We start from the raw sequence: 24807 nt of genomic DNA on the forward strand, positions 1-24807 counted from the left end.
AGTAAGGTTTTCTAGGTTGTGATTTATTATCGTATTTTGATCGATAATAATTTGTTTAAATTCTTTGATTACACGATTTCAAGAGCATTGGTGTATTATTTGTTAGAATAAACTATACATGCCATTGTATTATTAATTATTATTTATAGAAATTAATCAGGTGGTAAGTGTGATTCCTATATACCTGCACCAGGTAACGCCCTTGAGAATCTCTTACCCGCGATAACAACTCTCCATGACCTGTCGTTAATGTAAACATCTCAAGCTCAATCAGCTGTTCATATATACATATGCAAACATGGCCGTGTGTATGGCTCGTTGCGCGTTGTAACGTACGTAAGCGGTTAGAAGATTTATCAGATATTAAAAACAATATAAGGTCAATCGAAATTTAAATTCATGATATGCATCTGAATAAATATCTTTTGTATGATATTTCATGTGTCGTGCAGAATGAACAAAAGTGACGTGGATGATATTAGAAAAAGATTGCATTGCGATGTAATACAAGACCATTCTAAATATGACCGCAATACAGCAAATCGAACCCAAGTATTAATAATTGATTCCAAATTGAGGTAAAAGAATTTTATTTGTATCGCGTTTTGTTTTTCGTCTTTCATTGCGTGTATTTGTTTTTTTTTTGCCGGCTTCTCTCATTCCCCCTTCCTCTTCATTTTCTCCATTTCTCTGTCACCATATCACACGCGCGACAAACTACATTATTTTTAAAGTTATGCCGAATGCCGGATTATCAGTTATGCTTAAAAATGTAAGCAAGGGCATGATAAAAAATGCAATGTATTTATTCGAATAGAAATCAACACGCGCCAAAGATGAATCGGACAAGCTATTTAAAAAAATATGATTAATTTATTAGTTATTCGAAATATATTGGCATAATTTATTTATATTATAATTAACTCAAATAATAACTCAGAAGTATCATCAATCTTTTATTATTAAATTGATTAGTGCATAAATAAAGCAAAGCCATTTTACTTCAACGAAAAGAAATAATTTAATGCTTGATTAATACCACCGGTAACCGTTGCTGAGTCGATACGTTGCAAAAATGAGTAAAATGAAAACAGACGAATATATTTGTCTATTAATAACACGAAATGTCATGCATAATCGAGTAGATATATCGATGCATATTCGAACTTATTAGTTCATGGCTTATATTTTACGTTATTTCAGCCCACAACAATCTACAAATAATTCACAGTCACTCAACGCAAGAGTAATGCCAGCTGATGAGATCATCACCAGGTAAGATAATAATATTGATCTCAACAGTTAAACGGTCAAATTCGCACTACTTTGCGTTACCATGGTTGAAATAATTACAGAGAGGAAAAAAGAAAAGAATTAAAAAGAACTAATCAGCAACGATACTGTGAAAAACTTCGTAGTAATAATTTGGCGCGCGCACGACAAAGCACTTCACAGCAACAGAATGGACAAGAAATCCTTATTGAGTAAGATAAAAAAATAAACTTTATAATACAGTCAAATAAGGTTTTTCTTACGATTCCAGAGAGAAAGGGACACAAGAATCGACAAAAAAAAGTCTGCAACGGAATCGTGCGGTATTACGGAATAAATCAACCCAGTCAACAATTCAGCAATGTTTATCACATGCGCGACAGAGCATGAGTACTTCACAAGAACAGATTGTGCAAGAAATTATTGATAAGTTAGACAACAACATTAATTTAAAAATGTAGTCAAAAGATTTTCGACTCCGTAAGCTTTTCAACTATGTTTATAATTGCAGCGAGAAGAGAAGAAAAGAATTACAAAATGCACGTGTTCAACGGCTCCGTGAGAAACATCAAAAGGCACGTCAGAATACAACAGCGTCAGAAGAACAGAAGGCGTCAGAAGTCCTTACTAGGTAAAATAATATTAATTTGTATAGTCTGGTCAAATGTATTTTTTGCAATATCGTGAAAAGTATTATAACTGCAGACGGAAGAGAAAAAAAGAATTGCAAAAAGAACATTATCTACAGTTTCCTAAACAACAACTGAATGAGCGTCAAAGTACAATAATTTCGCAAGACGAGATTGAGCAAAAGAATCTTGAGAGGTAAAATGATAATATTAATTGTTTAATGTCATTGAATAATATTTTTGTCATGCAAAATTGTAAACTTTTATATGTTATTTGTAATTGCAGAGAAAAGAGGACAAAAGATTTAAGCAGAGAACGTCAGCGACGATATCGTGAGAAACATCGAAAGAGCACAGTTACCTTACAAGCACAGAATGCTGAAAAAATGTCAATACTTGATAAGTAAGAAATAGAAAACATTAAGTTTGTCCAACGTAGTCGAATAATATTTTTTATACTATAGACAATTGAACGTATTTTAAAATTGCAGAGAAAAGAGGAAAAACGATTTAAACAGAGAACGTCAGCAACGGTTCCGTAAGAAACGTCGAAAGAGTACAAGTAACTCACAAGAACAGAATGCTCAAAGAATACTTGATAGGTAAGATAATAATATTGAGTTTATAGCATAGTCAATTAATATTTTTGATAACATTGTAAACGTTAGAATGTTATTTATCATTACAGAGACAAGAAAAAAAAAGAATTACAAAAGAAACGTCAGCAGAAGTACCGTGATAAGCTTCGAAATAATTTTATTGAACTACAAAAAGAGTTCAGACAACGTTTACTTCTAAAGCAGAACGCGACTACCTTACAAGTACAAAATAAACAAGAGCTGGAAGAAGGTAAACCACATTATTTTAATATAAACGAGTGTTAATGTAAGAGTATCTAATAAAGAGTTTAATCGAAGTTTTAAATATGTTCAGTTAATACCATTTATTACGTTGACGTACAATATTTGAAATTGAATTGAAATTAATTTCATTTTCGCGATTATTTTCTTCAGTGGACAAATTTTTGCTATTATTTTTGCTATTATTTTTGCTATTACAAATACTTTCGATTCAATTCAATACTTTTACATCTGATGAACATTCTATTATAATTTTATCATCTTTAATATTCGTTGTCCGAATTCAAATTTCAGTGAAGATAGAAATTTTTGATGAACCAACTTATCAGGATATAAGCACTACTATTATTCACATAAAGGAAGAGTCGAAAAATGAAAACGCTTTTGTACTTTCCAACAACACTGAAACAATTGATACGGAATGTATTTTGTCTACTATGGAGTTAACAGAGGAAAGACCTACTGAAATTGTCGAAAATGACACAATTATTGAAATAAAGCACGAAAGTATAGAAGAACCTTTGCCCACAATTAGACAAGACTTTGTTTTTGTGGCTTGTACTGATACTATTGCTGTCAGTGAAGCGGAACTGAATGAACAAAATCTAATTACAAATACAGACGTCTGTATTCCAAGTAAGTCTTGTTGAGTTTATAATTGATTAAAATAGCGAAGCTGCATTCTCTGTATACTTGTTCAACTTCTTTCTGTTTTCTATTTCTTGTGTATCCTTTGCAGGATACAACCAGATTTTACCAGCTAGATAGCTTTTTTATGACTAGCGATCCGATTTATTTAGTGGCTTGTTACTAAAAGATAAATTCTTCGAATATTTTAAAGTATAATAGCTCCAAAAAATACTGTATTTTTTCAATTTATTTGAATTAAATTAAAAAGATTTTTACAATATATAAAAATGTTACTTTACAAAAATTATAGGATTATTATAAGATCACCAACAATTAACTACTCCGTGTGAATTGATAAACTAACTGTTTCTTTCAAACTAATTGTAATTTTTTCGATATACTTGACAAAGAAAATAAAAATTATCCTGAAGATTAAAACTACTGATTGCAATTTTCCGTCTATCTAATGAGCATTACATTTTTATCAGTTATCAACATAGTCTGTAAAATCTGTATATGAAAATGAAGAAATAATATCGATAATTCATTTCCCATAAATTTCGATGAATTACTATATTATTTAATATTTAAACTTCTGGATGTTTGTCTTTCAATTAACATCTACTATTGATTATAAGCAGGTGTTCGAGATCAAGAAATCGTAGAAGATGCGTGCCCTTACTGTGGGAAAAGCGTTCAACAGTTGAACAAACACAAACTGACTTGTGACTGGAAATTCATTTATAACTGCACTTTTTGTCCGATGGTGTTAACACGTAGATGCAATATAAAAAGGCATTTATCAATGAAGCATTTATACGAACTTGAGGGAACTTCTAAGACTTTACGTGAGGTTTATGAAGAAATCGTAGCAAAACCAACGGAACTAAACATTACTATGCCGAAGGAAAGACACAAATTGATCGTCGAATTAATGAATGCTAATAATATTGCACATATGAAGGTTCATGAGCAAATTTCCATTATGACGGATAACCAACAGGAATTAATTATTCCTGATCCAATTGAGAATCATCAAGATTCAACAGCTGACACACAGATATCAAACGTTCCTTTTTTTCCACCTAGTCAGACTTTTAAAATACCTACTATAGAAGAGGTCGAAAATAGCAAAATTGATAGCACAGCAGCAACCACGGGACAACAATTAATTTACGTTGATTCGGGCCAAAAAGAAAATGTTCCCATTGTGTTTGAAAAAACAAATGAGAAAATAGATGCTCCCATCGACGTTAACATGCAGAATCAATCTGTTTCTACTAAGAAAACAAAAGGTATCTCTTTTTTATTCTTATATTTTGTAAATAAATTATTAGTGATCTATATTATCAAAATAATATTGAAGTAGGAAAACATTATGTAAAAAAATATATCTATTGCAACGAATGCGTATATAAAACCCATTGCAAAGCACATCTTAGAGAACACTTTATGGAAAATCACTCAGATAAAGTAAATTTGAAATTTCATAGATGTGTAAAAACTTTTCAAGATCAAAAACTTTTGCAAATTCATACAGATAATCTTAATGTTAAATATCAGTATCCCTGCGTGTTTTGCAAGAAAATATTCATGTGCCAACAGAACACGGTAGAGCACTTTCTGTCACTGCATTCTAAAGAAGTCGAAAATAAGAAAGCTGATGAAATTTTGGCTTTAATTGAGGCTAATAAAAAGGTCATTAAAATTTCAAATAAAAATACAGAAGACATACAAAATACAAACGTCGATCCATGCCATAATTTAAAGGATGCTTTTGTTGTTCTTGAGAAAATTAATCTTCCTATCTATGATAAGCTACAAAATAAACCTGTTAATACTCAGAAGAAGGATGGTCAATTTCGTTTCAACTTTGTTCTCTGAATATTTATACTCTACAAGCAATTTATCAATATTAATGCATTAATTTTACAGTGGAAATTAAAAAATATAATTACGTTCACTGTAACGAATGTATTTATAAATCAACTAAGAAAACACATTTGCTAGATCATATAATAAGAGTCCACCCTGATAAATTAAATGTGAAAATTGACGAAATGAAGCATTTGCTTATGACTAGAAAAAAAGTTTTCAAGAGATCAATAAGTAATAACAGACAAGGAAACGTGAATTCTAAATCAAAGAGTAAGTTCTAATTACCATGATTTTTGTATTTTATATGAAAGTATTATTTTCATTACAGTTGTAATTGCTAAATCTGAATATTTATGCGATCAGTGTAGTTATAAAACGTCAAAAAAAAGTAATCTCCTTTGTCACATTAATGGACCACATTCCACAAAATTAAATAGCCAATCTCAACGTTCAAAGAATGAATGCAAGGCGAGATTCAAACATATGTGTTTATTTTGTTTCAATTCATATTTTTATTTAGGGAATATGAAGAAACATATTATGCAACAACATACGTCAGAACTTTTGAAAAAATCAATACATAACATAATTAAAGAAGTAATTGTTAAAAGAATTCCAGTTCAGGGTGAGCAAGTTATAATGTCAAATTTTAACAAATCAACACAAAATATCTTTACTCGTAATCAGTTTGTTTACATCATTGTGATGCTATATATATATATATGTTGTAGATTTCAAAATATCAAAGCAAACAAAATCTAAGCATGTAGATATTGATCCACGTAAAATAAATAGTAAGTTTGAATAATCACATTTTCTTTAATTATAAAATTATAATTGCAGACAATTATAGAACGTTTCATTCAATCATTCATACGTATGAATAAATATTATAAATAAATAAATATTACGTATATACGTAATATTTGTATATTTTCAGCATCCACATTAGAGTATATATTTGTGTACTGTTTCAAATGTAAAAATGTGAAAGCAAGCTTTAGCAAAGTAGGACATCGTTTAAAAAACTGCGAGGAATGTGGTACACGAATGATTTATCTTTGCTCGAAATGCAAGGAGATGCATACGCTTCAATTTGACTTGCTCGTGAAACACTGGAAACAGTGTACTAAAAACTACGAATTTTCGCAACTTACACTTGACAAACTTGAAGTTTATTCCTGCCCTGAATGCTTGTACGTAGGCACGCATAAATATAAATTCGAATCACATTTAGCTCGATTCAAACATAATACTGAAGGTAAAAGTATTTAAGATTGAATAGCTATCAGAGTAACGGAATTTACGTTAAGTTTTTTTCTAATTCATATATATTACGTGTACTGTAGAAAATAAAAATAATAAAAACTACGATGAGGAAATAGATGTGTACGCTGAAGCTAAATTTGCTGTTCAACGTTGCGTTACTGGTGAGCTAATTTACAATTAATCGGAATTTATAAGTTATTAAAACGTTTCCAAAGTTCGATAAAAAATATATACATTTACTGTTTTCGCAAAACATTATTTTCTTGTAGATTTCAAAACGATGACACGACGCTATTGCCCGAAATGCGATAAAATAGTGACAGAAGACATGCAAGAAAGAAAATACGCAACTAAAGGAAGTTGCAAAGTGTGCGAATCTTACTTTCATTTTCAATGCGTTAAATGTAATGTCAACATCAAGTCACATGTACAAATGCGTTATCATTTAAACTCAAGATGTTTTCACGGTGACTATAAATGCACAAAATGTATCAAACGCACGCAAAATTGGCAAGTGATGCGGAAACATTACATGATCAATCATACTAATCGAAAAGAACTTCACTTATGCGAATTTTGCTCATTTCGGAGTAAACACAGAACTAATTTTTTTCAACACTTGAAAAGTATGCATCCAGATCAATCAATGCATATTGTTCCTGGTAACATTAAATTGAAGCAACGAGACATAGATTATGTATGTGATTTGTGCAATTTTACTAGTAAACATAAGTGTTCAATCAAGGTTCATTTGCAAACTGTCCATGGGAAGAAGAACTATAAGTGTAAAATATGTAAATTTAGGACTAAATATGAGGCGAATTTGAAAAGGCATTATTTTATAAGACATAAAAATTATTATTAGATTATTTTTGGCAATTCTTTCGAATACATAAATAGGTGACTCAAGAACATATTTGATCATTATATTTTTATAGCTTAGCATACTAGATTTTACTATAATTTAAAGACAATTATGTGGGAAATGTAATATAGTTTATAATCAAGTAAACTATTAATTTAATAAATACGTATAATTTAAAAACAATGTAGGTTATGTCATTGTAGTTACACATATGGACAATGTTATAAATATTTCATATGCTTTGTATATGTTTGTTATCAGTACACACAAACCAACTTGCACTACTCACAATCAGTCGGTCGACTTGTGTAATGTTTATAGTTGCGTCATACTGTATTATGACAATAGATAAAGTCTAAATAAAGATGTGTTTGTATATTTTTTCACTTGTAGCATATGATGCAATTTGTAAATAAAATTTCTCAGAATATATACGTAGGTTAAAATAAACATTAAATAATATTACCAGGTTACCTAATGATCCAAAGTTATTATTAAGCATGAATGTTAATTATTGTATAATCCAATATTTCCAAACGTGGACTTTAAGTATCTATGGACAGCTCCGATACATCTTCTGATAAAGAAATAGAAAAGTATAGTGTCGAGATAGCTCAAACGCCTTAAAACTGAAGTTTTTTAGTAATTTTTTTTGGAACGAATTTGATAACGACTCAAACAGATGCGCATTACGCATCATCTCTGTTCTCTTCCCGCCTCATAAGCCAAACAAACTCTTTTTGTCTGTAGCGCTGTTATTTTATTTTTTGCGCACCATTACTATTTATTGTAATTTGCTCATTGCTACGAGATGTCTCTAAAATGATGTACATTAAGTAATTTATCTAAAATAAATTATATTGAAGCAAAATTAGCAATCTAATTCATGTTACACATTCCAAAAGCTAGACCGAGCTTTCATTACATGTGCTGATGATCTACGCACACCAGACTTATCAGTTTTACCTCTTCTGAAGGTCGAAGCTAGTTGCTCGCAAAGACCTATTTTCACTGATGCTGAGCCAAGAAAACGATGAAGGACTTGTGATTAGCTGTTGCTAGAAATAAGTAATACAGATAATTTTCGAGAGGCATATGAACGCCGATTAACTCGCAAAGAGGCGCAAACTAATTGTCGTATCAGGCGGTCAGATAATGAGCCGAGCTTTCATTATGTACGATCTTTATCTGCGCACACCAGACTTTCCTGTCATACCTCATGCGCTTCTCATGAGTGCACGTAATGAAAAGCTCGCGGCTTAGTCTCTGGCTGCTGCGTACGATAATTCGCCTGATTTTCGCGATTTCACCGACGAATCTTTGGTTAAATTGCGAGCGCAGCCAGGTTTATGCCAGTAGTATCACTGGTACACACCCCGCGTACAAAGAAAGAGTTTAATGCTAAAGCTGGAGTACAAAGAGGCCGAGTACTATCTAATTGAAAGCCTTTAGAATATCGACTGTGGGGGAAATAAAAGGCTCTTTGATTTCAATAATAAGGATCGAGTTTGAGTTGTCAGGTGACTTATCTTTTGAGTGGAAACCTGGCGGATGGATGTCCGAGGAATTAGGAAGAGCCGGTTGAGTTTTAAGGTTGGGGTTAGGGGTCCTGACAAGGGCCGATTTTTAGATAGGGGAGACATTTAACCGCGAAATGAGGGGGCAAGAAGATGCTCTAAGGCCCTCGCCACATATGCGCATACGCGCGCGTACGAGGGCGTACAAACGCGTATAAGTCGCTAAAAATTTTGATAGTGCCAACAACAGAAAGTTACTACTATTCCTCTAATAACGCTATATTATTGATGGTTATGATACGTTTGTTCCGGGAGTAAGTGTGTTCGTTTAGGGCATGCGAGGAATAGTAGTAACTTTCTGTTGTTGGTATTATCAAAATTTTTAGCGATTTGTACGCGTTTGTACGCGCTCGTACGCGCGCGTATGCGCATATGTGGCGAGGGCCTAAGTGTGGCCAGAATGGTTGAAGAATAGGGGTGAGAAGATCAAAGGAAAGAACACATACGAGCGCACGAGCATGTACGTGCGAAAATGCAGTGGACACGTCGTACAACCCGGTGCAAACACCATCTAAAACAGCCTTGAAAGGAGAACTGGTAAAGTTTTGGAAAGGGCCGATTTTTCTTTTTTTTTAGATGGGGGTTTGCGGATAGAGGAGACCGTCGGCCACGGAACTAAAATTATCTGAAAGTAAAATTTCTGAAGTACTGTCTTTCTTAGAGTATAGTGCAGATGATGGAAGTGAAATAAAAGACAGTAACATAAGCAATAGCGAAATGAGTAGAATAAGCGATAGTAGAACTAGTGAAAGTGATTATAATTTATACCAGTGAATTACTTTTGAATATTATGTATATCTTCGTAAAAGTCTACCAGAAATTTTCCATAACCATTCATGTAGTATCTAGCCAGTATCTTGGTCTTTTATTCTCCCTTTTAGATATTTATAATAGATATTTATAATATACGATTGATAATTATATTATATATAAATATCTATATACTATTATATAGTATATAGATATTTATAATATACGATTTGAAATATTTTGAAACATTTTAATAACATATATGTATCATGATACAAGGTACTATTTATGTTCTGTTTTAATAATAATAATATAACATAAGCCTATTATTTAATGGACTACATAGAGTCATTTTTTATTTTTCTTGTAAAGATTACAATGTTAAATTTATTTAATTTTAAATATTTACAATTATAAAAAAGTACTAAGTTTAGACAATTTCATATTCTTTTAACTCATTTAACAAAACTGATTCATAAGTTTTAAGAATTTATTACATTAAAATATTAATAATTGAATACTTCTATATAATATGTAACAATAATTAATCTAATCAAAATTAATAACAAGGGAATTTTTATTTATTAATTTTACGTATTAAATTACCTGCTGTAGATATTTACATTTGATTGTTTTATTATATAATGTAGTCAACAATAAATATTTTAATGAAACTACATATTTATTTATTTAGTCTTTGAAAAAGGTTTTTTACCCAACCTCATCTATACTTACAGCAGTTCAAGGACGAAGGACAGAGAAGTTTACTTTCTCTCCTTCCTTCGACTTCGAAGTTTCACAAATTGTAAACAATGTAAAACTTGCCGAATAATAGCACATTGCTCACAAAGTTACATTTAAGTGATTGTTTTTTGTTGTAATTATTCTAGAAAGCAAAGCTTAACATAAGTTTTTATGCAAATTGTTTATTGAAAAGTTGTGCTTTCAATATAATTAGATCGCATTAATGTTTTAGAAGATATATTAACCTAATTCTATTTTAGAAATTAACCTACAAAAATATATTGGTTTCTTTTTAAAACAAAGATTGTTAAAGACTGAATCATAATGTTTTCTTTTTTTAAAAAATTATTCAATTTCCGAACGACAGAAACAAATTCTGGCAATAAAGACAAACAAGTCGATTTGGAATCAACTAATGGTAATACTAGATTTGAGAAATAATAGGCAAATTTATTAAGCATACAATTTGAAAAATGATTATGTTTCAATGTCGATAGCAGACAAATATTTGATCTATATATTTGTAAATCCTAAAATTTTCTGCAGTTGTTAGCAACACTTGTAGGTATTGTAAGGATTCACTATGATTTCAGATACTCATTTAAGTAAAAAATTGAAAAGCAATGACAATTATCAAAGAGGTCAATCAAGAAAGTATAGTAGCTTTAGTAGCTTAAATTCTAATAAAACTGCCTTCACAAGTTCAGGTATTTTAATTCCTTAATAGTTGTCTGATACTTAAAATTAGTAGTAATTCATTCAATACTGTTTGTAAGTGAAAATGCAGTCAAACAAAATTATTATTATTATTGATAAAATAGATAAACGTATTATTTTTTAGACAAAAGTCAGTGTCAGTCTTCAAGAAGAGCTGCAAAGATGATTACAAAACTGGCTGATAGTATGTTTTTGCAGTCTGATGAAGAAATCTCTGATGAAAGTGACTATGTAATAGAGGAATTAAGTAAATATAAAAATAAACCAATGAATACACCCAAAATGATAAAAAGTAAATTTTTATTATACAATACAATTGAATACAATATTCAAAGTCATGCTTTGATTTTCTTATGTTTTTCTCCTTCTAGAACCATCTAAGAGAGATTTGAAGCGAACAACAATACGTTTCTGTCAGAAGTGTAAAACACTCAAGACTATTGTTGGTCACGTAACTAAACGAAAGCATTGTGATAGATGCAAAAATATTTTATTTTATATATGTTCTTATTGCAAGGAAAAATGTTATGCTTCTCATAAGGGCTGGTATGATCATGAAAATATTTGCAATTTGAAAAATGCTAGCCTAAAGTTGTTTGACGTAAGCAAAGAGAGTATAATACATCAATGCTCGAATTATGTGAATATTTTTAATGAAAAACCGATAAGCTTTAATTCGATTAAATCTGATAGTTCTGCTAAGGAACAAGATTTAGCAAACAATAGAAATAAAAGAAAAATTGAAGGTAATAATAACAAAGAAGTCATTTTCTATGTAAATTTATTATAAAGGCAGAAGTGCATTTATTAATGAAAAAAATCTACCAATTAAGGATTGGTTTACAGTTAATCTTTTTCTGTTCAACTAAATTTTACATTTTTATAGTAAAACTTCTTTTTTATAGCAAGATCAAGAAGAGTTCACAAGAAAGCTATTACTGCTAACAAACAGATAAAACTTAGTAAGTTTGTTAATAACTTTTATTTCTTCAAACCAACATTAATTAATACAGCATTTAAAATACTTTGTTAACTTCTTACTTTTAATTAAATAAGTTTCTGGTAAATTGACATTAGTTTTATTCTTTTAGTAAGTTATACAAGATGGATAAGAAGATATTGTAAAAAATGTCAAAAGATAGTAAAATTAGTAGGAATATCAAAGATAAGGAATGATGTCACATGCAAAACCTGTAGTATACTATTGCAATTCTTGTGCATTAGGTGCCACACAACATACAACTCCAATGCTGATGTAGATAATCATTTTCAATCCAAATGTTTGCCTTTCAATTATAAATGCTGTAAATGCAATTTTGATAGTACTACTGAGAAGACACTGATGTTGCATTTTAAAGTCCAACATCCACTTATATTGTATTGTGATATGTGTACTTACCATAGCCAATTCAAAGCTAATTTAAAACGACATATTAACAGCATTCACTTGCAAAAGTAGCTTTGTTACTAAACACGTTCTTTTACAATACATTTACATTTACATTGGCACAAGCAAAGTTCATATTCATATAAATAATAATTTTATTAATGATTTATAGTTTTTTACGTTACATTAATTATTTTGATATTGATTAAAAAATTACCACATAATTAAAGTAAATGTTAAACATATAGACAAATGCTTAAGAACAAAAAGACATTTCTTCTAAAATAAATAGTAAAAAAATGACGTTATTTCTTTGAAATTGATTTTTCGGTTTCTGTTAAGGACTTGGATTAATTTTATCTATTAATTAATTTTAGTGTTCTATTAACTTATTATTATTCTATATGAAAAAAATTTTCAGTGCTATTAAAGAATTTATTTATTATTATATCACTTGCAAATACTTTGCTTCCAATAGATATTAAGTAGAGAACTAATATACAGTATTTAGTAGAAATGATATATAAAAAGACTTTCTAATTTATGTGGTAGACATTTATTTATGATTAAAAAATAAAAAATAGTGAACAATATAATTATACGAACAAGAAGTGTAAGTTTTTCTGAGAACATTTAAAGACTTATTATTATTTTATATCTTAAGAACTATATTATTGAAATTTGTGAATCTAAAATGTAAATTTAGGATGAGAATAGTAAAAATATGATATTAAATAATGTATGCAATATAGAACGTAATATTTACTTTATATTTAAATAGCGAAATTTTTAAGGTACATCAAGAAACTGTCTTTTCAAATAAATGATGATCCATATTACTATTCATTAAATTTGATGTCATTAAAAATGTTTATGTTATGCTATTTTAGTTCTTTATAAAATAAGTTTATTAAAGTTAGGTATATGCAAAACACGATGCGTTCATGCTAATTGACTGCATTTTGATATTTTGATCATTTGATATTAAGGACATTTCTTTTAATTATAAAATAAACATTTGATTAATGAACAGTGCTTATTCTTTTTTACATATATTTCTTTTTCAAATGTTGTTCGTATACATATTTAATAACATAAAATGTCTGACTAGTGTAACTAGTTATAAAGATGTATTCATAGATAAATATTTCAAGTAATGTACTCACAAAAATAATAATTTTCTATTTTTTCACAAGTTTATTGTATAAACAATAAGTAAACAAAGCAAAATATATTTTTCCACAAAAAACTAGTATTATCAAACAGTTTTGTTCGACAACTGAACAAAATCCACATTAGACATATTTTGTAACTTAAAAATGTATATTATACTTAAAAATATTTTAAAAAATACGGTTTTGCTTTATGAAAGCTTATCATTTAATTTTTCAAAAATTAAGTAATAATGGCCATGTACATAACTAAAATATCTTCGTTAGTTAAATAATCAATAATAATCTGGCAGCAATGCCGAGGCAAAGAAGGGTATACTAATTTTTCCAAATAATCACAAGCAGAATTAGAAACATAACTTCTAATTAGTGACTTAGCTACATGTCCTTGAATAATATCTTTGTAGCAAGAGAAATTTTCAATTTTAGAATAAATATTGCTCTCCTTGATTAATTCAAAAATGTTATGAGGATTCTCAACCATGATATCGTACAAAGTTATATTATTTTTCAATTTAGTATATTTCATACGATCTATTTCAGTCTCAATTTCTTTCAGTGAATACATTGGTAAATGGTTAATATCAAAATGGTTGATTATTTTTAGAACTCCTTCATCTATATATAATTCACCCATTTGCACACATCTTAAGTACTCTCCGATGAGAATATATATCCAATCCATAATTCCATCTTCAACTATAGTTGGTAATTCATGTAATGATTTTTTAAGAACATGTTGAATATGTTTTGGAGAACCATAATGCAATAAATGAATCAAATAGAATCGTAAATCACAATTATTTGGTAGAATCTGGATACTTCCACATTCACACTCATCAAAATCATGTATTAAAAACTTGAGAATTGTTAAGTTGTTTTCAAATGTAAATTTGAATCCATGTAACAATAATTGCTGAATTATAATCACTACTTGTCGTACTGTGTTTAAATTTGGGATCAAACATGGGTGGTGAAACCAAAGTGGATCGTTATGATTAAATTTCAAATTACTTAATTCGATACCATAGTTGAGCAACATAGCCACAATATTAACACTCATACTTGCAACTGCTAATTCTATAAGAGTTTCATTTAAGTTGTTTTTTGCATTAACATTTATTTTTTGGTTCGAAGTTAAAATCAAGCGAACCATTTCAACATGAGCAGTGTCAGCAAAAGATATAGATGAATGATCAGATGGGCATTTTAGATGTTTGATATTTCTTATTACAAGATGCATAATAGTATCACCATTGCAATTGATAGCATTCATATCAACATCATACTTTACAAGTAACTTAAATTTTTCTAGTGTCTCAACAAATACCATTACATCGAAGAAACATGTTTTTTTAAATGTATGAAATTCAAAGTAATTCTTTGGAAATAAACTCATCAAAGGTGTATTGTTATTTTTATCTTTGGCATTGACATTACTGTCATTTTCTAACAATACTCGTATAATTTCTACATTAACACCATAATATTTTTGAGTGAATTCATAAATACTGCAAGCTAGATGGAGTGGTGTTCTCCCAAATGCATCTACCATTTCCACACTGGCACCATATTCTAGAAGTAATTTTATTACATCTAAAGAACTTTGTGTCACAGCAAAGTGTAACAAAGTTAAGTCCGCTTCGTATCCTTGAAAATCCAAGTACAATGGTGTGTTGATCTCAAAATTTTCATTCAAAAATTTCTCAACAACTGCTGTATTATCCATATAACAAGCAATGTGTAAATAAGTCAATCCATTACTGTCTGCATAATTATTATTGTCATGCATATCAAGCAGATAAAGTCCAAGTGAAAATAAAATATTGCTGCAGTTATAGTAAAAGGCAAGATGAACAGCTGTTTGGCCATTGTCATTTAGAACATCCATTTTGTACTTGTTTTGTATTAAAAACCCAAAGGCATCTTGATGATCTTGTTCGATGATTTTTTTCACTATAAGATTCAACTTGATTTTTGAATCTATACCTTTATTTCTTAATAGTCTATAAATAGTTACTTTCTTATATAAACTTCCATCTTTAAAATAAAAAACTTCAAGATTGGTATCTTTTTCTTCAACTGTTGCTTCTTGCAATGAACTGAAATATCAGTATATTTTTTAATAAATTTTAATCGAACAGATATTTGTACATTTTCCAAATAAATATTCAACTTACTTTTTCTGTAACATAAAAGACATTTTAGACTTTATTCAAAACTCGACAAGACAAAAGATTAATGGGTTCGAAAAGAATTTTGTCACATAAATAGGTTAAATTCGTAAGAGTTTTAATGCTCGTCAATATGATGTATAATATGTATGTATATATAAATAAAACACTTTTTGAGAGTGATAGATTCACGTTAAAGATTGAAGTAAATCAACTTAATTCAATCCATCATAAGTGCTTTTGCAAACTGTAATAATAAGTAATCTTAAATACCGTCATGCTGATTTATCAAAATTTTTCCCGCTAATCGCATACATCACGTGATTATCATACCATCCATATATATAATGACTTCTTCACGCCTTTTAGCGTGGTCTAGCGGTTGCCTTTCACAACCCGGATGAACTTAGAACTTGTGACCGAACGGTAAGAGGGTTCTGGAACTAATTTTTAAGTGAGACGCCATAATTGTATCTCTTCGTTATATATACATATATAAATATATCTACACAAGTTTATGTATTTTTATAACTTTGTATTCGGCGATTAATTGTAATTATTTAAAAAGTATTATTTTGAGACTTTTCCCCCGCTTGAGACCGGGGCTTTTTATGCCTCTATCATTTCTTTCTTTCCTTCTTTAAATTTATTTTAATAAATAAGTCTTCACAAATTATGTAATTGTTTTAAGCCCTTTGCACAGACATCCATTCTTCCCATTCATTCCTCAATTATTTTCTTTGAAGCCGAATAAAAACACTGCTAATAAGTGTTATACCTGTCTAAAATTTGACGTTTATAAGCTATTTTTAACTGCAAACAACTGCGTGCAACAGTTTTTCGCGAAAGTTATTTCCAACAGAACAGGCCAATATCAAGCCATAAGCCAAGCGTACTGCAGCGGAACGGATAGAGCTTCACGCTTTCTGATGAAGGCTGAACTGGTGAAGAGGCTGAAGCGTCAAGCCAAGCGCGAAGCCCTGTTTTTTTCTACCAATTCTGATTCTGTCATTCTGCCACTGATTCTGCTTGCATACTCATTTCGTGTAATAGTATACGTTCAGCTATTCAAAGTAAGTAATGGAAGGTATTTAAATATTTTTCAACTTTAATGCTAGATTGGTACAAACTATCACATTGAAATGTGTCGTTATGAGTTTAACGAACGAGGGAAAGGGATGATAGATTTGCGGTTTTGTACTTTACTGCTTATGTATATGTACTAGAATCTTAATCAAAATACCGCGATATAAATAATTTCACTGTAAAAATTTATGCAAATGAATTAATAACCAACAATAAGTTGGTGAAAATAAAGACAATAGAATCAATATTTGATCACTTTGATCGTGTAAAAATTTTAACAATATACTCTTGCAATATGAAAGCAATCATTATAATAAAACGTAGATGATGTTCCATTGCTTATTAAAGCAAGTCAGTTAGTCGTAAGCAGTTTGTCAAAGGCGAAAATTTATTATAAAAGACAAGATTTCATTTAGAAAATAATATGTTGTCAGTACTTGTAAGATAATTGCGAAAAAAATCATAAACCCTCAATTATCTCACGGAGTCAATAAAAATCCTGGCAATCGTGAAATTAATTCTATGTTTCGCTCGATAGTTGATAGTATAGCAAAACATCAACAAATTACCAAACTGGTTACAAAAGTGTAAGATTTACAGATAAAGTCCTTGCATTTCATAAGAATTGTTACCGTTGCCAATGTGTTTTACATTTTTTTATCAGATTCATTTCTCCTCAAATTATATCAATCTATCATATCTCATTGTTACAAATTTAGTTAATGTTTACGTAAGTGGTTTATTGAAAATATTAATTTGTGAATTATAGTGAAGAGAAATTATAGAAATTATAGAAAAAATTATAAGTAATGTATATGAACATTTCCTCTCAGGGTCCTTACAAACCATCGCACAAAGTTATTTCTAGAGACCTTGAGAGGAATGTTGGCAGCGATGAACAACCGCCATTCTGCAACAACGTCAAGCATAACTCGTAGCATGGCTGCAAGGCAACAATATACATGATTGTGGCCTTAAACGACGGCCGTTTAGGATTTGTTTCGTTGATGTGGCTTAAACTAGGCACGACGAAGTACCATGGTGGAGGGCCTCATCACACTCCAACATATAATGACGTCGTCGTCGCGACAACACCTATACATTATTTTCGTCGGACGTCAAGTCGACGATTTGAACTGGCTTTTAAAGGTCTTTCAGGCTATTGCCGAGGCGTCGATGGACGACCACTATGACCTTGAACATAAACTCTGTCCAGATCGCGTGAACACTGGTCTTTGTGCCGAATGTAATCATTCGTTCCAACGTGGCATCCTTCGTCTTTATGCAACACAGCTGATCCTTACTGCAAATTAGTTGGCATCTCTGCGTTTTTGGAAAGCAATGTACCAGAGATACGTTCAAACGTTAAACAAATAATTGGCTTTTTACTTTGATAAGCTCGATACACGTCCGATTTCTGTTGTCCGACGTCCGATGTCTCCGACGTAGAACGCCCCTAAGCCGTGGATTCAGTAACTGGGGGGACTGGCATTCTCCGGTTATCTATAACAGGGTTTAAGCCAGGAACTAAGTAGATGTGAATAACGACTGCTTTGGAACTCGGTAGTCCGGTGCATCTCCGTGGTTCAAGGGAGGGTTTATCGAGCAAAAAGGGTATTAAAAAAGAGGGAGGGGGAATCTGTTCCACAGTACATACGGTGATCGAATGAATATTAAGTGATGAAATATAAAACTGGTTTTAATCGATGTTAATAGGTCCATCTAAAAAATTAATTAGATTATAGAAAATGCGAGCAATTAAAAATTAATCCAAGTTGAAAGTTATTGAATATTATTGGATTAAAACCCATTAGAATCATAATGAATGTTATTGATTTAAGTAGTTTTCGATAGTCACGTTATGTCTTACATTTTTAATTGATTCCAATTTACATTTGACGAGGACAGATTCACGATTAAAACTTATTGCTTTATTTCTAATCACTTAATTGACTATTTTTAACAAGATCCATCATCTGAATTCGACATGAATTACGTTAAGTCGATACTTGGGTGATAATATATTATATACACCCCTTGGTGAGTATATATAATGCATATATAAGTGTATATAGTGCTTTTGAGAACGTAATAGACCATAATTGTTCGACAATGTCACGACAGATAGATTCGATAGCAATTGTTATCCATAATTATTCTCTTAATGAAAAAACAACGAAAGAAGTAATTGGAACTGAGCAGCTGCGCCGAAAAAACCAAGGCGACACTAGTTCCTCGCGTTGAAAAATATAACTTTCCAGTAAAGATTCTACAAGCGAGACAAGAGATTGTGTACGTACGCACGGCTGCGGCTATCTGCCGCGAGTGACGAGACTTCCTGCTGTCGGCGCTGTACTCGATAGGCGGCGATGTGTGCGCATCTCTGCATATCGGTTTTCCGGATGCCGGCAAGTCCAGCGGCTCTTCCACGCAGCAGCCGCGACCAAGACGACGCATCAATCTCGCGGCCGTATCTGCGTCTCGGCTGCAGCGTTGCGGTGCACGAAGGGGGCGGGAAGGGTCGAGCGGACAAACAATGGAGACGAATATCGCGTCCGCAAAGGCGGCGCAATGGGGGGGTGCGCGCGGGGTGATTAAACGGGCCGCGGCAAGTGGCGTAGTCTATCTGGAAACGCGGATTTCGCGGCGCGCGCTCGGGCGCCGCCATCGGCGCGGAAAAGTCCGCGACCGACGACAATGGGCATCGACGCGCTTACGCCTTCTTTGCATACGTGCATAAGGCCGTCGTCAGTCGACGCTCGGCAGCAGCTGCGACGCGCGTGCACGCGCGCGCCGCCCGCCGCCTAATAGTCATCGATGACCGCGACGTCGCGCTCGGACCGAGCCGCGGCGGATCACAGTGCGCGGAGCCGAGGTGGAGTCCGCGCCGAGCGCCCGAAAGTGCAGCGCGCGCCCGGCTGATCCACGGCCGCGGGCCGAGCTTTCCTCGAGCCACGCCGGCCCACCCGATGCGCGGCGTTTCGCCATGAGCATCGTCATAGCAAATGGCTGCGAGGCGATAAACATTATTCTGGAGACTACGGTGATACTGAATTTTCCAGCGAGCAAAGAGCCGAACCACGGGTCGGAGCGCCTTGGCGAGCCGACGCACTCGAACCGTGAGTTTTTCCCCTCCTGCCACCAAATATTTTTACAAGTCAAATAAGTTGTGCGCTGATTATGCATGGAAAACGGTCGGCTTCGGTCTATGTTAATTTCGTGCAACGCCATAATCGTTCCCGAATGAGCGGAGTTTCGCAGGTCGAATCGAAAAGAGAAAACAACTAAAGAGGCCGAACGAGGGCAAGAGAGCGACATCAGCGAGAGAGCTTTCTGCCATGGTGTTAACTCGGAGAGAGACGTTTCACGCGCGTCTTATCTGTGCCGCGTGCGTGCGCTCACGTAACGTGCAGCGCCGCTCCGAAAAAAAACCACACAGAGAGAAAGGGAGAGAGAGAGAGAGAGAGAGAGAGAGAGACGGAGGAGAGCACATATAATATCTCTCGACACGTGATAACAGTCGCGCGAGATGAACGTTCCGAGAGACACTCAGTCGGCTCTGAATGCCGCAGTGCACGAGTGACAGTTTTCGTCTTCGCCTACATTGCGCGATGACTAGGAAAGCCGCGCGTGAGTCGATTGGATGTGTTCGTTTTACGAGTTTTTGTTTCGCGTGAATCAAGTGCGCAATTAACGAATGTCGACTCGACGGAGTGATCTCGGTGGTTGCTTGAACGAAGCTTGCCCGAACGTTTAAAAGATCATTCAACTCGCGCTTTGCCAATAGTTTTTTCTTGCTCCATTGTTTTCCTTTTTTTTTTAGATTAATCGAGTTAACTTTTATCCGACAATCGTACGTTTGTAAAGTTTGTTCGACAATCTTACGTTCGTACGACGGTAAATGCACGAGAAAGTACGAGGCTGCGCGAATACGCCGGTAATGTTGAGAAAAATAATCTTAGGCGTCGGCGGCGAGTCGATTGACGAATACATCAAAATCGTTTGAAAGAAGGCCGGTGCGTTACATTCCGGGCGCGGTAAATCAACGAAGATAATAAATTTGTTTCACGAACGCGACGTTTCGCATAGCGTACTAACGGCACGGTGGATAGTCGAGCCGAACATTCGTAATATGGATCACGGACAAGAGAGCAGCGTACAGCATTAGCTTGGCGCGGCACGTGTCGCTCCATATACAGAACTCGCACTAAATGAACTTAAATGAGCTGGCGCTGCGGGTGTCAAGCCTCAGCGCTCACTCCAGATTGATGCATCTCTTTACAGAACGCTCGGACCGTCGGAAACTCATACCAAGACTGTACAACAACTGGCAGCGCTGCCCGCACTGCACTTACAAGTCTAGGTTCTTGGGAAATCTTAACAATCATGTTAAATCATGGCACTCTCGTGGTAATTCCTGCACCTCTTCACATTAATGCGCTTGCATGTTGTGCTGGTATGGACGGAGGTTAATTTTCTTTTTTCCGTTGGATGGAAATAATGCAATACGCGAATATAATACAGATCAATACTTTTCAGAATCAAAGACCGGAGGTAGTGTATCCAAAGGAATTTGGTGCGCTGAATTCGAATCCACGCTCAGAATTGCTCCACCGTCCTAGGTTTTTGAGATATCCTAACCTATAAGTGCAAAAAAAACTCTGTTTTTCGCAGTTTTTGGGCTTTTCTTACATCGCGAATTTTTACTCTATTGCAGATCTGAAAACGAAATCCGAAAGAGCAAATCTACTCTTTTAAAAATCACTAGTTAATTTTTTGAAACCGATTATTACAACTAGAGATATCGCGTTTATCGAATAGTAGGACATTTAATTTCAGGTATACATGTAATATAATAAATTTTGCCCAAATGAAATAAGGGAATAAAGTTTTATTTACTATCTCTGAATCTGAATTTATCATGTGATCTATCAAGATACGCTTAACAAGTGTGAAAATTTTTTTCCATATATTACGTGTATACCTACGATGAAACCTACATTTTCTGCTTTCCAATGAACGATATCTCTGGTTGTAAAAATCGATTTAAAAAAATTAAGTACTTTTTTTGCTCTTTGCGATACCGATTCTAGATTTGCAATAAAATAAAAATTCGCGATACGAGGAAAGCCCAAAAACTGATGTAGCGATTTTGAGCCTGGATTCAAATTCGACACGCCTGATTCCTTCGGTTACACTGTGTCTGATCTCTGGTTCCGGATTCACCTGTGTAATTCTAACATTTTGTCAAATTTGAGAAATACATTTATTGTATTTAAGGTATAATGTGGGGGCGGTATATTGGTGAGAATTTTTCATAATGTATCTTGGCTCACCAACTTCAATAGCGAAAATTTAATGTGACGAATAAGTTTTTGTCCCAGCTGTTGTGAAACCATCGGTGATCGAAAAATTAAAGTTTAATGTAATATTGATTCTCCCTCTCAATTTAATTTTTACAGTCCAAACTTTTCCAGGGTAGACTTTGCTCGATAGCGAACGTTTATTCGCGGGTAGATTAGTAAAGCGTTAATATCCGAACGCGTGCAAGCGGATAATAAAATGACGAGAAACACGAGAGAAAAGAATATTGCAAAGGTCAGAGGGTGAGATTTCGCCAGTGGGTTCGACACGGACTCGCGTGTGCCATGGGAAAACAGAAGGAGATTTGTTTTCTCATCGCTGCCGCGCTTCGACGCTTAAAAGTCATACGAATTTCGGCGCAAAACAGGTCGCAAGCGCAAGGGGAAATTCGAGTGGCACGAGTACTACCAGTGCGCGCACTGCCAATACGAGAGCAGGAACAAGCAGCCGCTGCAGAACCACATGATGGCCAGGCACTGCGAGCAGGTGAACAAAGGTACGCCGGCGTTCGTCGACCGTCATCCGGCGACGTCGCCCGGGAGCTAATCAATCTGTGTCCGTCGTCCGCAGAGTGCCCCAAGTGCCACGTGATCCTGAAGAACCAGATGTGCTTGAATTCGCACTTGCAGTACTGCGGGAAAGCGGCCGATCACAGGTGCGAGCACTGCCCCTTCAGGACTCGGTACAAAAACCACTTGAAGAGGCACTTGGCCAACGTTCACACCGACAACCGTTCCATTGGTAAGCGAGACAGCGCGCCAAGAGCAAAAGCAAACTGCACTTTCGCAATGCTCGAGATGAGCGCGAGGTCGCACTGATTGGCGGACGCCGCTGTTCGCAGAGTGCCCCAACAGATGTGGCTCGGTGCTGAAGAACAAGGAGAGCCTGCGCGGACACCTGAACTTCTGCGGGAGCGAGCTGTTCAGCGTGCAGTGCCGCTACTGCTCCTTCCGACCCAAGCGAAAGAACCTGCTGCAGCTGCACGTGGCGAGGGCCCACAACGACCTCAGCAACATCAGTAAGGACGGCCGCTTCGCACGCCGACGCGACGACGAACGCGAATGCAACTGTCCGCACTCTCGTTTCAGCGAACCAGTGCCCCAAGTGCACCAAGAAGTTCAAGAAGAAGGCCTACCTGAAGAAGCACGTTCCGATTTGCGACTCCAAGCGGGTGTTCCAGTGCGCCGCCTGCTCCTACACGTTCCACAAGAAAGCTCTGCTGGAGAAGCACATTCTACAGAAGCACCTCCATCGCTCGGCCAACGACAAGTTCGCGCCGTATTCCCGTAATGTCGCGCTCGAGGGCGAGCTTTTTCGGGGGAGAGGGGCACGGGAAACTGAATCAAAGCGTAATCATCATTTTGCCTTCCCTTCCCGCAGATTGTCCGCGATGCCACACGGGCTTCAAGCACCAAACGGACCTGTCCGAGCACCTGGTCCGCTGCGGCCACGAGGTCCGCTTCCAGTGCTACCACTGCCCCTTCAAGACGCAAATCAAGGACCAGCTGAAGAACCACATCCTGTGCGCGCACATCGAGAGCAACGAGTTTTACCAGATCAACATGAGGAACTACATCGAGAGCCCGGCGTTCGTCGACGTGCCGTTTCATCGACTGTGAGGCCTGCGTCGCGCGATCCCAAATCTGCCAAAGCTTCACGGCCGCGAGAGTACGAAGCGATGCAACGATCGCTCGAACGATCAGCGTGTTGTTACTTTGCGTAACAATTGACGCAAGCGAGGCGAGGAGACCAGATCGCTCGTCGTCACCGGGCGCAATGTTTCGTTTCTGCGCGTGCTTCACAAGTCGGCGCGTCGGGTCGACTCGACAGGCCCCCACGGGGATTGTCGAGGCGACGCCCTTACTTTCGAACAGCAAGCAACGCGATAATCCTCTCTCTCTCTCTCTCTCTCTCTCCCTCTCTTTCCTGCTGGGGAACGGCAATTGCGAATGACAGTTTGGCTCGCACATTCGCTCGAGTGAACGTTGTTGCTTTATTACGACAACCGACTACGTTGATGCTGGCGTTCGGGGGTTGGTCGAGCGCCGCTCAGCGGAACGACGAGAGGACCGCGATGTAGGACACCGCCGTCCTCGTGATCTGCAACGCGGGACAATAGCGTCGGTGAGTCGGCCGGACTGGGGCGCGGCGAGGCGATCGCGGCCTACCATGGAGTAGGTCTCCCAGTTGACCGGCAGCAGTCCGGCGGCGCTGAGCGTGGCGGGCTCCGAGCAGCGCAGCATGACGATCAGCAGCAGCCTCCTAGCGCGGATCGGCATCGCGTACCACTCGTTGCAGTAGCTGCAAACGCAAAGCGTTCGAGACAATTCGAGACAGTTACGCGGCGTCGCGGACGCTCAGCCCGCAGTCGAGGATGCGTTGTCCCGGGCAGCACATCACGATCAGACTGCACGCCACGGCCAGGAAGCACGC

General features: G+C 35.2%; 4 protein-coding genes across 7 annotated transcripts; 3 read left to right on the plus strand and 1 right to left on the minus strand.

Moving 5' to 3' along the window:
• Nucleotides 1–320: 320 nt before the first annotated feature.
• Nucleotides 321–8263, plus strand: LOC131669956 (uncharacterized). Of its 4 annotated transcripts, none has more exons than XM_058945186.1 (18): nucleotides 321–578; nucleotides 1204–1275; nucleotides 1356–1484; nucleotides 1544–1702; nucleotides 1784–1903; nucleotides 1978–2097; nucleotides 2188–2304; nucleotides 2393–2503; nucleotides 2590–2750; nucleotides 3056–3397; nucleotides 4030–4686; nucleotides 4758–5246; nucleotides 5327–5539; nucleotides 5598–5894; nucleotides 6001–6063; nucleotides 6210–6530; nucleotides 6619–6699; nucleotides 6808–8263. In XM_058945186.1, the coding sequence occupies exons 1-18, from the start codon at nucleotides 430–432 to the stop codon at nucleotides 7401–7403; spliced, it is 4197 nt and encodes a 1398-aa protein (XP_058801169.1). In that variant the 5' UTR covers nucleotides 321–429; the 3' UTR covers nucleotides 7404–8263. The 4 variants fall into 4 exon arrangements, with proteins under 4 accessions (XP_058801169.1, XP_058801170.1, XP_058801172.1 ...); XM_058945187.1 differs by having other exon boundaries at nucleotides 4033–4686; XM_058945188.1 differs by lacking the exons at nucleotides 321–578; nucleotides 1204–1275 and having other exon boundaries at nucleotides 1354–1484; nucleotides 1525–1702.
• Nucleotides 8264–10580: 2317 nt separating this feature from the next.
• Nucleotides 10581–12153, plus strand: LOC131669963 (uncharacterized). The gene is made up of 5 exons (XM_058945199.1): nucleotides 10581–10892; nucleotides 11068–11181; nucleotides 11316–11483; nucleotides 11563–11737; nucleotides 12097–12153. Exons 1-5 carry the CDS (start codon nucleotides 10799–10801, stop codon nucleotides 12134–12136), a joined length of 591 nt encoding a protein of 196 aa, XP_058801182.1. The 5' UTR covers nucleotides 10581–10798; the 3' UTR covers nucleotides 12137–12153.
• Nucleotides 12154–13366: 1213 nt separating this feature from the next.
• On the minus strand, nucleotides 13367–16218 carry LOC131669958 (putative ankyrin repeat protein RF_0381). The gene is made up of 2 exons (XM_058945191.1): nucleotides 15931–16218; nucleotides 13367–15852 (listed from the first exon to the last, which is right to left on the minus strand). Exons 1-2 carry the CDS (start codon nucleotides 15951–15953, stop codon nucleotides 13974–13976), a joined length of 1902 nt encoding a protein of 633 aa, XP_058801174.1. The 5' UTR covers nucleotides 15954–16218; the 3' UTR covers nucleotides 13367–13973.
• Nucleotides 16219–19791: 3573 nt separating this feature from the next.
• LOC131669960 (zinc finger Y-chromosomal protein-like) lies at nucleotides 19792–24388 on the plus strand. Its single transcript, XM_058945194.1, has 7 exons — nucleotides 19792–20129; nucleotides 21295–21420; nucleotides 22742–22870; nucleotides 22945–23115; nucleotides 23216–23392; nucleotides 23463–23660; nucleotides 23755–24388. Exons 1-7 carry the CDS (start codon nucleotides 19997–19999, stop codon nucleotides 23991–23993), a joined length of 1173 nt encoding a protein of 390 aa, XP_058801177.1. The 5' UTR covers nucleotides 19792–19996; the 3' UTR covers nucleotides 23994–24388.
• Nucleotides 24389–24807: the final 419 nt, after the last annotated feature.

This window comes from Phymastichus coffea, unplaced genomic scaffold, assembly GCF_024137745.1.
Source record: "Phymastichus coffea isolate CEN01 unplaced genomic scaffold, Cenicafe_Pcof_1.1 PCOF00098, whole genome shotgun sequence".
NCBI lineage: Eukaryota > Metazoa > Arthropoda > Insecta > Hymenoptera > Eulophidae > Phymastichus > Phymastichus coffea.